Here is a 13,133-nt window from a genome sequence, read left to right on the forward strand (position 1 = left end):
TTTCTCAATGCCCTTTTGACGCTTAGGTTTTTTTCAGTTAATATAATTATATACATACAGTATACATAATTTCACTCTTGGCATAATCATAAATAGTACATATTTATCCATTTACGTTTTAATGGTCAACTGACCAAGTTACTTCTTCCAATTAATAATTCTTTCTAAATTACTATTGTAAATTAGTTGATATTTAACAAGTAAAAGAAGTATCACTGTGCTAAACAGCTCCCCGTGGACACTTCATAAGCGAATCCAATCTTGATTACACACATTTGAAAATGGCAAAAAGGGGGAAAATTCAAACGGTTGTAGGTTGGGAGTTGGTGTCCGAGTGGATCGAAGTCATGATAGCTCAAGCGGTAGAGTAGCGCGTATTTAGCCGAAGGTCGTGGGTTCGAATCCCGCTCGTGGACTTTTTTATCTCAACCGAGACCTTACGTAGAAAGAATAATTAATTGAAATAAATAGTACAGTTGACAACGTGGACTGATAAGTAAAAAGTTGTTCCGCACACGTTAAAATGAGATTTAAATAAACGGTTCGTTACAACAGATCCGTAGTTGTTTCTATTAAGTGCAAGATTATTCAAACGTTCAATTATTCAAATTTAAAAATGACATCTTGCGTCTAGAGGAAAAATGTCACACTTACCAGGTTACGCATAGGTAATCACCAAGATCACGTAATTTTCTTATGGGGTGAGACCACCAATGATTGACTGAAAAATTATCTCGATAGTGATTGACTTAACAGACGGTATTGTAATAATAAAACGCAAAGAGACGAGATGTACGACATCCTGTTTGATGGCCTTCCGACACAAATCGCTGATCCATTATCTCAGTACCATAAATACTTTTAATTGTATAGATCTGTGTCGTGTTTAGTGACCGTTAGTTAATGATTATTTGGAGATCGTGAGATGCGATCTGGTGTGACGTAGGTTTTAGAAAAACATTTTCTTTATCGTGCGTTTCGATCATTATTGAGATCATCTTCAGGGCCTGGGATTTATGTATGTACATTTTGTAGAATTTAAACAGTGTTTATAAATCCCAGGCCCTGAAGATGATCTTAATAAAGTTCGAAACGTTGGCACGATAAACATAATGTTTTTCTAAACGTACGTCCCACCAGACCGCATTTTTCGATCTCCAAATAATCATTGTGTAGATCTTCGTCCCTTTTTGTATTTATTTTAAACGAATGTATTTATTTGCTTAATTAGGGGCTTACCCCCGTTACTATGAAGAATACAGAGTACTCTGAGACAATGTGATTTATTTGCGTGAAAGTGGCTAATCCCCAATTACCCCGAGAAATATCGAGTACTTCGGACTAGTGACATTGCTAAGCAGACAATCATGTTTTTATCTTGTTTCTCTTTTTATGCGTATTTTTGTTTTTTATCCACAATTGACGAGGCTTTGTACAAAAGGCTAGCAATAGAATAAAGAAAAGAGTTGATTACTGGCCGGAGAAACAAGAAAAAACTACAACATACATCTAATACCAGGATTTTAGATCAAGGATCAAATTCCGCGATCAGGAGACGTTATAGACCAATTTCCATCTAACTAATTTTTTGAGGGGTTTGACTATTCCTAACATTTTTATGTATATTCTGTGTCGAAATTACTTTCAATCATAAAGCATCGCTCTACTCAAAGGGGAATCGGTATATAATGTTTTTATGGAGTCAATATTTACAATGGAAAAAATCTGAGTCCGATCAGAAAATCGTTTCTCCGGAAAAGTGGCATCTTTCGGTACACTTTACGACAAAATTGTTCACCAAATTGAAACGATTTTTTTTTTTAAATTTTATAGAGTAATGATTTAAATAATCATAACGTGTAATTCTTTCAAAAACCACCCAGCTGCCGAGAAATATTTCTGTATAAAAAAGTTATACAATTTTATTACAAATCTAGTTTCTAGCCAAAAATTTAACGATTCACTATTTTTTTAGTCTTGGCTATGAATTCGTATTGTACTATGAACAATAAAAGAAAAGAAGATTGGCTGTAATAAACCAAAAAAAATTTGAAAGAAAAAGGTATCGAAAAATGGTAAATTTTTTAATTTTTGCCTCTGTTTAAACCTTGAAAAAATACATAAATTCGGTAAAAGTTCACATTTTGAGCCTGAGAAGAAATAACAAACTAAATTGAACAAGAGATGCGTATTAAAAGTAAAATTCATCAAGTAGATGTGGATTTTGAACAAACGAAAAGAATAAAAACTAGTTGTTTCATCGAAAAAAGGTCCCTACCTCCATATAAACAGCGGCAATTGATGTGAAATAAACAAAATAAAAACTAAGCATTTAGATTAGATTTAAAACTCAAACACGAATCTATTGAAAAAATATATTTATATTTTGGCTTTTGTGGTGCTCTTTTTTACAAAAGCTTTCTCAGTAAGAGTGACAGATGTAGTTTAGCATGTTTAATTTTCATATTTTCACCTTATCTTCTAGGTAGTAATTCATAATCTCACCTGACTGGACGGGTTTGGAAAAAAATTATCAGTTTGATCGGATAGAAAAGCCGGAGTAGTGTCGTTCCTTAAGGTGTTTTTCTATGTCTTATTTATTGCTGTATTTTTGCCAATTTGGCTTTTTCGAAGTCCCGTTTCCAGGCGCATACCAGTCGGTAATCCTGAAATTCGCCCGCGTCGAAATAATCCTCCGGCACCTTCATCTTCCTAACGTCTATCTCCGTCGGAGGCAGGTTCACCATGAGTACGTCGAAATAGCGGGAAATATTTTTCTCAGGGCTGTTGGTGTTTTTGGCCTGGTGGAGCAAAACGGTACTCTTCAGATTCCTGAGTAAAAGCTGTTTACACCCGAAATTTAACATGACAGAATTTTCAGCACTGGTTCGTCTGTAGTGACACCCCTTTACACCACCTTTTAATCACTTGTTTAAATCTGCTGTTTAAATAACTCACGTTTGAATTTGTTTATCTGCACCTAAACCAGCCAGCTAAGCTACTTAATCAGGTCGAAAACTATTTGCACTTTTTATGCCAGTCATGTTTCACGCACTGCTAACATGATTCTTTCAACGATAAAAATACTAAAAATATTGTTTGAAAAATCAAGGTGTTACATATGTAATAATTGTTAAAAGCTTGTTTGAAATTTGAACTCTTTCTCATCCCATCTCTCTTTCACTCTATCCTAATTTTTATCCATCCCTCTCTCTACTGACTTTTCGTCAAATCTGTCTCCACTACTCTTCTTATTTTACTCCAACTCCGTGTTATTTATTAATAATTTAGACATAATATATTTTAAACCTGTCAACATAAAAGGGGAATAAGTATCCAGCTGTCAAATAAGACTTTTCAGTCGAGAGTAAGCACGCGTTGCCGGCACAAAGCACGTTTAGCACTCCATAACTCAAAGAGCGTAATAACAATTAATAATGAGCTCGTTTCTGCAACCCGCTGGGATTAAATAAAGCTAGTTCTGCGTATCTCACCGCTTTGATCACCGTTCTAGCCGTGTATAAATAATAAATGAAAACCCGCTGGTAGTGTCTTGTATACGTGATCTTTCTATTCTATCTCCGTCTCACTCCCCCTCACCCACTCGCTGTTGGCTCGTCCACCGTTCAAGTCTCCAAGCAGCGGCTTTACCCAAGTTGAAAACCAAACGGGCAATGTTTAGTGTTTAAAAAGGGGTCGTTTTGCCTTGCTTCTGTTCTGTACATTGAGATTTCGGTCTTCTTTACGTCGTTCTGGTTTTGAACCCAGTTATACTGATGTATTATTTGACAAATTTTCGAAAATTGCAACCAGTAAACAATCGATGAACCGAAACACGTGAACAACATAAAAGAAAGAATGAATGAATATCTTTTATTTAAAAATATTCGCAAATTTAGATCACGAACGACCTCCCTTTCAGATGAGAGTGCGGTGAGTGCGTGAGAGAGTAAGAGAGAGAAAATGAGTGACAGCATGAGTGAATGAGTGAGTCAGAATGGGAGAGAGAGAGGTGAGGAGTGAGGGAGGGAGAACTGAGAGATATTGAAAAAGAGGAGAGAGAGAGAGAATGTGAGGGAGGGAAAGAGAGGGACTGAGAGAGGGACTGAGAGAGGGGGAAGAGAGAGATATTGAGAGAGAGAGAGAGAGAGAGAGAGAGAGAGAGAGAGTGAGAAAGGGAGAGTTGAGAGAGAAATATTGAGAAAAGAGAGAGAGCGAGTGAGGGAGAGAGGAGAGAAATATTGAGAAAGAGGGAGAGTGAGAGTGAGTGAGAGAGGGAGAAAAGAGAGAGAGAGAGAGAGAGAGAGAGAGAGAGAGAGGCAGGTAGAAGAGAGAGATGTTGTGAAAGAGAGGGTGAGTGAGGGAAGGAGAAGAGAGAAAGAGATTAAAAGAATTAAATGTTTATAGATTGAAAAGTGAATTAGAAAATGATAAGGTATGTGAAATTTTATGTAAATATACTAAAAGACAAAAACGGACATTCGTTTTGTTGTTTAGATTAGAATAAATAGTTAGTTATAGTAATAGTATAAATTGTTGGTTAAATTTTAATCTATCCTAAATTTAAAACAATTTTAATTTTCCGGTGTTTTGATGGATTGTCTTGCAAACCATCATAATTAAATAATTTTAATTAAATTTATTTTGTTTACATGTTGTAATTAAAATAACGATAAAAATGCAAAGGTATAATTTGAAATAAACAACAAAATTAGAACGTTCCTTTTTATTTATTTACTTTTTAATTAATTAATTTTTTATTTCTTTTTAATTTGAGTGCATTAACAATTCATCAGTTACAATTTAATTTTTGCGGTCAAAAATATTGGTTTTAAATATATAAATAATCATATATTAAAACATTTATCACACACTTCCTCCACCCCCGGTATGGTGTCCGAATAGGCATTGTTATCCGGTAAATGTTACTTCATGCAGACGACCAAGAATTTTTAGCAGATGCAGCATAGAATGCAAAATAATATTAAACTGTTGCATGATGAGAGTCATTCATAAAAATCCATGATTATGATTTCCAGAAGGTGGCAGACTGACGTCTTCGTACCGTTTGTTTTTTAAATGGGGAAAAAACAGAGGCGGTGATGGAATATACCTTGGTGTCAGGTTCATTCATTCCTCCGTTAAAATGATCAAAACATCTATAAAAAAAAATTTCCATACAAAAATCGCTACGGACCGCCATTAACCACGTAATAAATTATTCCGATACTGAAGTATGGAGAATTAAAATTTAAAAACAAAAATCACACAAATCGAACACCAAACTCTAGAATAAAAGAAGTGTGCTCCACTTAACGTTTCCTTATTTAAGGATCTGCCTCACTTTCACGCTATGTTTAATCTACAAGAAGATACTTAGAAAATGATTGAAAAAATGAAAATGATTACTTGAGACTTGATTGGTTAGATTAGCTAGATTTGTTAAATGGTTTAAATGCTCGAGCGCTTATTCTTCACAATTAAAATAAAAAATTCTATCCCATTCTCTTATTATTTATTAATATTAAATGTTCTATACCAAACTAAAAGAATAATTGCAAGCTGAAGACAGAATAAATAGTAAGTGAAGTTTAAGAGTACTTCACTTTGGCCTACGGTCGTACTCGCTTCGGCGGTACATATACTAAAATTGGAACGATACAGAGAAGATTAGCATGGCCCCTGCGCAAGGATGACACGCAAAATCGTGAAGCGTTCCACATTTTTTTTGCCGGATTGACTTCGTCATTAATGATGTTTTAGTAAAAGGTCAAAATTTTGCTTCAATTATCTGTAAAAATTGTTTTTTTGCTCGCAATCGGTGTGCCGCGCTCGCGGGCCGGGTTCGAATCCCGTCGGGGCACTTCATTTTTTTTCAACAATAACGTTGTTTTCCATGGTTTTGATCATTTACCATACACATAAACTATTTTATGGCTTCAAAAATAGAAATATATATTTTTATAATGTTTATTATGTAACATGAATTTATTTAACGATCAGTCTTTTTAAATCTCTAACTTTTTTACATTACTTTTACTTTTTAAATATTAAAAAACCACTATTTATTTTCACAATATATTCCTTGTTGGAATATAAATGCAAAAAACTTTAGGTTCGAAAAATTTGAGACAATATAATTTTGTCAAATACAATCTTACAATTTTGTTGGAATGATAAACATTTTGGAGTTTAAAAGAACCCAGGAAGGAAAGAATAAAGGGAAAAAGCGACCATTAAATGAATTTTAATTGATCAACATATATTTATAAGTAGATAAAAATTACTTTTCAGACCACACAATAATAGACTTTTTAATAAACATTAATAAAAATTTCAATACAATTAGCGTTTTGGTTTCTAAATATTTTAAAGGGAAGAGTCACCGAATCGTCAAGATTTCAAAAAGAGTTGAAAGCTTGAAGGCCGATAATACATCAACATGAGTAGACAAAAATTTCTTTTCCATACCATCCAATAATAGACTTTACAATACACAATAATAAAAATTACAAAATAATTAGGTTTTTAGTTTCAAAATATGTTAAAGGGAACGTGCAACAAATACTACAAAAAGGGTTGAAGGGCTGAAAGTTGAGGGACCCTTCCGTACTCGCTTCGGCGGTACATATACTAAAATTGGAACGATACAGAGAAGATTAGCATGGCCCCTGCGCAAGGATGACACGCAAAATCGTGAAGCGTTCCACATTTTTTTTGCCGAATTGACTCGTCATTAATGATGTGTTGATAAAAAGTCAAAATTTTGCTTAGATTACCTGTGAAAATTGATTAATTTGCTTGCAGTCGGTGTGCCGCGCTCGCCGTCCTGGGTTCGAATCCCGTCTCGGCCAATTATTTTTTTTTCAACATAAAGTAAATTATTTCTTTCGTATTAATTTCATTTATATATTTACGGTGTACTTTGATTATAGACATTGTTTCTATTGTTTTAAGACTAATAAAATGTTTTAAAAAAATTGTAATCGGGCTCTTTTTTACTGAATAAAATCCAATTTTCATTTATCAAATAGTAATAATTGCCATAATTTTACTTAAGATTATGAGATAAATAAAAAGATGTGTGTCATAATTTAATTATATAGTTTAATAGGCCATATTATGTATTTTAAACATATCTTCCTAGATAATAAATTAAACTTTTTTCAATTTATCGTTGACATAACATTAGGATCATCAAACGTTAAAATATTTTTATGAAACACAATGCTTTTTAATATATATTTAATATGTGATTATTATTTATGTTCTAGTTTAAATTGGGATTTTTGTATAAAGGGAGCTCTCGACTTTCCTGTTCAATGCTTCAATACTCACTTCAAAGTTGAATCACTTTTTTAATGATGATCTTTTTTTCCCTTATTATTATTAGCTGAGAAAACTGCAATTTTTCTTTTATAGTAAAATTGTATAGGTGTAGAGAATGAACATTTAGTGGTAACTTTGTTGGAATATCGCCGATGTTAAGTTGATACAGGCTAAGTTAACATTGCGCAACCATTAAAAAAATCCGCTTTCTGTCATATCAAGTCTGTCCGGCGGTGTCGTTCAGTTTAAAGTTACGCAATGTTTATCTGATCCTTATCATATGAAGGAGATTGTACAACCGGCCTAAGGTTAGCAACTTTTTAAAATCGAAATCTTTCGGAAAACAATCTACGCCGGATTCAAACGCGACAATATATGTATTAAGAGCAAGGCTATTTTTCCATGAAAGCTGAGTAAAATCTAGATTATTCGATCGAACACGATTCAGATGTGTCAACGTAACGAATTTCGATTCGGTACAAAAAGCCGTTTGGATCGGAATTTCGGCCCGTATACTTCGACCGATCGTGTGTCAACACATGCAGCATATCTCGGAGAATTCGTTCAGTTTTGATTATGTTTGACATCCTGGTGATTCACTACTGTTGAATAAGCAGGGTCATTGAGTCATTTTATGCTACCATTCGAACCATCTCAAAAGCCACATGACTCACAAATCCCGATTACCGTTACTGGAAGTAACTGCGAAGATAGTGATCAGTTTTTGGCGTGCTGTTTCCGTAATAGGTGCTAGACTGAAATTCTCGCCTTTTTTGAAAGTAGTAGGCTATAGTGATTCATTTGAACGATTCTGAGATGTCTGATCAGGCAGAAGGAAGATGTGAAAATAAAATAGGTATTCATTTTATCTATATTATTCATGGACTCGAATTATATTCTTTCTTATTTTATACATAGCAACCTCTTTGTTTTTTCATAAAAAACATACATTTATAAACATGTATACATATACAATAAAAATGTAGCCACTTCTTACTCCATAAGCGTTCGAAATTTTGTCCAAACGTTATGCCTTACTTACTAAAGGATACCTATTTCCAGTTTATTTCTTACTTAACTTTTAGGGATGTTTAGCTGCGAATTGCCATCACCGTTATGTTTATACTACATCAAAATTGTATATTTATCTGAAACTGTGGTTTTGTCATAAGTAATTTGTACTTTTAAGATTGTCATAAACGTTGGCTCTTTACATAAATTCAACTTGAGCCCTTCTTCGAATTTTTATACAACAAAAGAGTTTATTTTATCAAATAAATGCTTACTTTTCACTTTGCTTTCACACTTTACTTTCACCGTTTACCTCTTACTCACTCTCTCTATCTATTTACTATATTTATCTCTCTCTTGAATATGGAAATTTATAAAGAAAATACACATCATCGAAGTTAATTAGCCAGTCTTGCCCCACAGTTTTTATAAACCTGATGCCTCACATCCTATGAACGTTTTGATCAGTAACTCTTTTTCTTCCTTTATTTTTCTGAACTGATCCACCAGTTTCAACCAGAAAATTACAGAAAAATAAAGGAGCACCAAGGAGCAATAAAGGAGGAAAAATAAACACCACCATACCTTCATGCTGAAGTGTTTTGGTTGTTCTCATTCTTTTCTATCTCTGTCTCTCTCATTCTCTTACTCTTAGTCTCTTTCTCTCAGAGAAATTTTGTTCATTAAATTTTTAAAGCAAAATTGAAAACATTGAAACAAATTCCATGTACTTCTTTTCATTTTATAATTCACTTTTCAAACTATCCACATTTATTTGTCCATATCTCTCTCCTCTCTCTCTCTCTCTCTCTCTCTCTCTCTCTCTCTCTCTCTCTCTCCATTACATGAGCGCTTGGTATACTTGTGGAATTTGCAAGGAAGTGTAAATAAATTACGTGAAATGTAATATTTTGATTCGGAAAAACGTTTCCATATGTCACTTCTTCTTCTTACTTGCTTCAATTCATATCGTCAAACCTTGATATAAATAATGCCTATCTATAGAAACATAAAAAAGCAACTTAAGAAAAAAATTAAAAAATGGTAGAAGATAGGATGCGAGTAGAAACAAGGTTTTCACTTTAGCCGTTATCTTTTCCAATCATCGCGAGTTAAAAGGCAACTTAAATTCCACTGGACAAAATTAAAGCTGCCCGAAGGCCGGGGTTATCAAAATTGAAATATTAACATCTAGTTATAGTAGATGGCATGTATTAATGGGAAGGCGCTATCAATGTTTGTTCATGTACTTTATAATTCGAGATCCTATCTCCTCGTCGACGGATTATCTGACAAATTTAGAATCACAATCACCCGCTAATCTATATTCAATTATCTAATAATGTTTCCCAGACCCGCCATCATTAATAAAATTCTGTTTAAACAATCCCCTATCTGCCGACACATTCCCACTTCCCCTGCCGCGGCGCGGGCGGGTGCCTCACTCACCCTCTCGCACACTCTCACTTTCGCCCATTCTCTTATTCTCCTCGGGGAGAATGTCAATAATTGAATTGTTAATAAATTTAAATTTTTATTAGAGCTGAGATAGAATCGAGTGGTAATTAATCATGGTAGCTACCGCCCCCGGTGAAAGGACGGAGTTAACAAATTAACATTATTTATGCCGGACATTAAACACGCAACCCCCGTTTATCTACACCATAATGAGATGTATGCAAAAGGTTTGACATTCCGTCCCAATGCTTTGTTCTGTCCGTCTCAAAACAACCGGTATTTAAAAAAATAATTAATTATATTTTTTCCACAGCGTATAATTATTATTTGAGATATCAAAAAATAATAGAGCGAGGTTCCTCTGAGGTCAAATATAAATATCGAAAAAGAAATATATAACATCACCATTATGTAATTTTATTAAAATATCGTATAATGGATGACAGACATATTCAATGGAAGGATGTGTTCTTCTCGTCTCATATTCTATTAATTAATAATATCGGGTTGTCCGGAAAATAATGCAGGATTTTAAGTTTTCATTAAAAAAAATCTATATAAAATATTCTGTTTACGTTTACAGGATTACTCATTTGTATGAATGTCAACACTTATTAATCCTCTTCCAAATGATATTGTTTGTTTACCTCTGTAGCATTCCGCTACTTGGAAATAATTCAGTCATCCTTATAATGTCAAAGCGAGAATTTCGTACGATTTTCTTTTACGAGTTTAAACTCGGCCGAAGCGGAGCCCAAACGGCTAGAAACATTAACCAAGTCTGGGGCGAGGGTTGTGTTAATGAGTGCACTGTGCAAAGGTGGTTTAAAAAATTTCGGGAGGGAGATTTCAGCCTTGAAGATGAAGAAGGTCGTGGAAGGCCTTCCTCTCTTAATGATGATGTTCTGCGATCAGTGGTGGAAGAAAACCCCAAAACAACTGTTCGAGAACTTGCAGAGCAACTCAAAGTCAGTAAAACGACCGTCGCTGACCACCTCAAGGCGATTGGAAAAGTGAAAAAACTCGAAAATTGGGTTCCACACTCATTAAACGATCGCCAAAAAAATCAGCGCTTTGATGTTTGTGCATCACTTCTTTGTCGAAACAAAAATGACCCATTTCTGGCCAGAATTGTTACATGTGACGAAAAGTGGATTCTCTACGATAACACTAGACGTTCTGGACAGTGGCTCGACAAAGGAGAAGCTCCAATACATTTTCCAAAGCCCCCAACTCATCAAAAAAAGGTAATGGTTACGGTATGGTGGGCTTCATTTGGTTTAATACACTACAGCTTCTTAAATCCTGGCGAAACCATCAATGCTGAATCATACTGTAACCAAATTAATACCATGCATCAGAAATTGGCAGTAATGAAGCCCTCTTTGGTCAATCGGAAAGGGCCCATTTTGTTGCATGACAACGCTCGACCACATGTGTCACGTGTAACGTCACAAAAATTATTGGAGCTTGGCTATGAAACTTTGCCTCACCCACCCTACTCTCCGGACCTCTCGCCTACTGACTACCATTTTTTTAGACACCTGGACCACTACTTACAACACATAATATTCAAAAATCAAACGGAACTGGAAAATGCATTTATTGACTTTATCAATTCTAAAAATTCTGAATTCTACTCAGACGGAATTAATAAGTTACCAACACGTTGGGAGAAATGTATTGAGAGTATGGGAAATTATTTTGATTAAAGAACATTGCTTTAAAGTAACTAGTTTCTTTTTTTTTGTTTAATACCAAAATCCTGCATTATTTTCCGGACAACCCAATAATTATATCAGGGGGTGTCGGTGGCCGCAACGGTTTAGGGGTTGACACGGCGCTCATCACTGTAAGGTAAGGTACCGGGTTCGAATGCAGGGCCACTGGATTAGAAAAATTAATTTATACAGCTATGATTATTGATGATTGTTTTTTAATTTAAAAAAATTGTCTAGCATTGTATAAATTTATTTTTTTATGTAAAATTTTCTAGCATTGTATAAATTGATTTTTCTGTTTTTCAATCTAAAATTTTCTAGCAATGTATACATTCATTTTTCCACATCCTACATGTATTTGTAAAATTTAACAATATTTATAAATCCCAGGCCCTGAAGATGATGTCAATAAAGACCGAAACGTTGGCACGATAAAGAAAATGTTTTTCAAAAACCTATGTCAAACCAGACTGCATCTCACAATCCCCGAATAATCGCTTTTCAGAAAGCGTAATGCAAAATAAAACAAAACATTGATTGCTAATCCGTCCGTTGGAAGTGGTGGATAGAAGATAATAATTTTGAATAGAAAATTACCAAAATAATAATAAAAAATTAGATTAATTTAAAACTTTTAGCGCTTCTCAATATAAAAGTAAAATCCAAATACTCCATGATCTCTCTGCGGTACCACAGGGCACAACCAGATCTGAGAAAAGATTAAGTTCATTGTTGAGCAGAAATCTGTTGGATTTAAGCGCCAGTTTGGTTCAACGATCAAAATGCTTAGAACGAATGGATGATTCAAAAGCCGAGGATTTATAAAACCGTCCTTCATGGTTGTTAAAGGAGAACACCAAGTTAATATTAAAACCATGGGCTAGTGAATTGAGCGCCTTAAACAAGGATAAATTAGCATTAATTATTTTAACAGCCGTAATTTTAGGAAGTCTGCAGTCAGGCAGTGTGAATGTCCTGCTTAATTAAGAAAGGTGTGAAGTTCGATGGTGTAAACGAATAAATTTCTGTACAATTATATTTAATTGTATAAAGTAATTTTACATTTACGTCAAAGGGACTACAGTAGCCAAGTTGTAAGGCCGCCCTTTCGTATTTGCCAGGTATTTTAATCTCCCAACAGTTTTTTTTATATTTAGACGTTGTGTTCCGATAGTAGGTACTAAGACGTCTAAGTTAGTTGATAATTAAATAAATTAAAATGAAAATACGTTAACCTACTGCAACTCATAAAAGTCATTTAAACCGTTCTTTACCAGCTGTTTGAAAGCCCCTAATACAAACATACTTGGTACAGCAGATACCATGCACGTTTATAAAACGGATGCTTATGTTTTAAATAAATTATTATATAGTAATTGTTTTATATAACTCATTTGGGTCGTTTGTGATCGTTTTATTATGCCTACCATCACTGTTTTGGCTTGAGAAATAGTCATAAACCCTAAAAAAATCGTTAGAAGCTGAACTCATTTCACGGAACAAAACGGCGAAGGTTGGCAGACCAAAATGATCGGAAAAGGCCAAACTATTTCAGCTAAGTATTACATCATAAATCATTTATGATAAACTTCAGAGAACCATAAAATTTTGTAC

At 34.2% G+C, this 13,133-nt stretch overlaps 1 protein-coding gene and 2 non-coding genes across 3 annotated transcripts in view; all 3 read left to right on the forward strand.

Moving 5' to 3' along the window:
• Positions 1–5,620: 5,620 nt before the first annotated feature.
• LOC112127655 lies at positions 5,621–5,727 on the forward strand. Its single transcript, XR_002910674.1, has one exon. It is a non-coding gene; the product is annotated as a U6 spliceosomal RNA (small nuclear RNA).
• An 882-nt stretch (positions 5,728–6,609) lies between these two features.
• LOC112127656 lies at positions 6,610–6,716 on the forward strand. Its single transcript, XR_002910675.1, has one exon. It is a non-coding gene; the product is annotated as a U6 spliceosomal RNA (small nuclear RNA).
• Positions 6,717–8,130: 1,414 nt separating this feature from the next.
• LOC106665809 (zinc finger protein ush) overlaps positions 8,131–13,133 on the forward strand; it is a 51,125-nt gene continuing 46,122 nt past the window's right edge. Inside the window, exon 1 of the mRNA XM_014392543.2 lies at positions 8,131–8,185. Coding sequence (XP_014248029.1) covers positions 8,146–8,185 — 40 coding nt within the window. The 5' untranslated portion in view covers positions 8,131–8,145. The remainder of the gene's footprint in view (positions 8,186–13,133) is intronic.

The sequence above is a fragment of the Cimex lectularius genome, unplaced genomic scaffold (assembly GCF_000648675.2).
Source record: "Cimex lectularius strain Harlan isolate CLEC.00 unplaced genomic scaffold, Clec_2.1 scaffold12, whole genome shotgun sequence".
In the NCBI taxonomy this organism is placed as follows: domain Eukaryota; kingdom Metazoa; phylum Arthropoda; class Insecta; order Hemiptera; family Cimicidae; genus Cimex; species Cimex lectularius.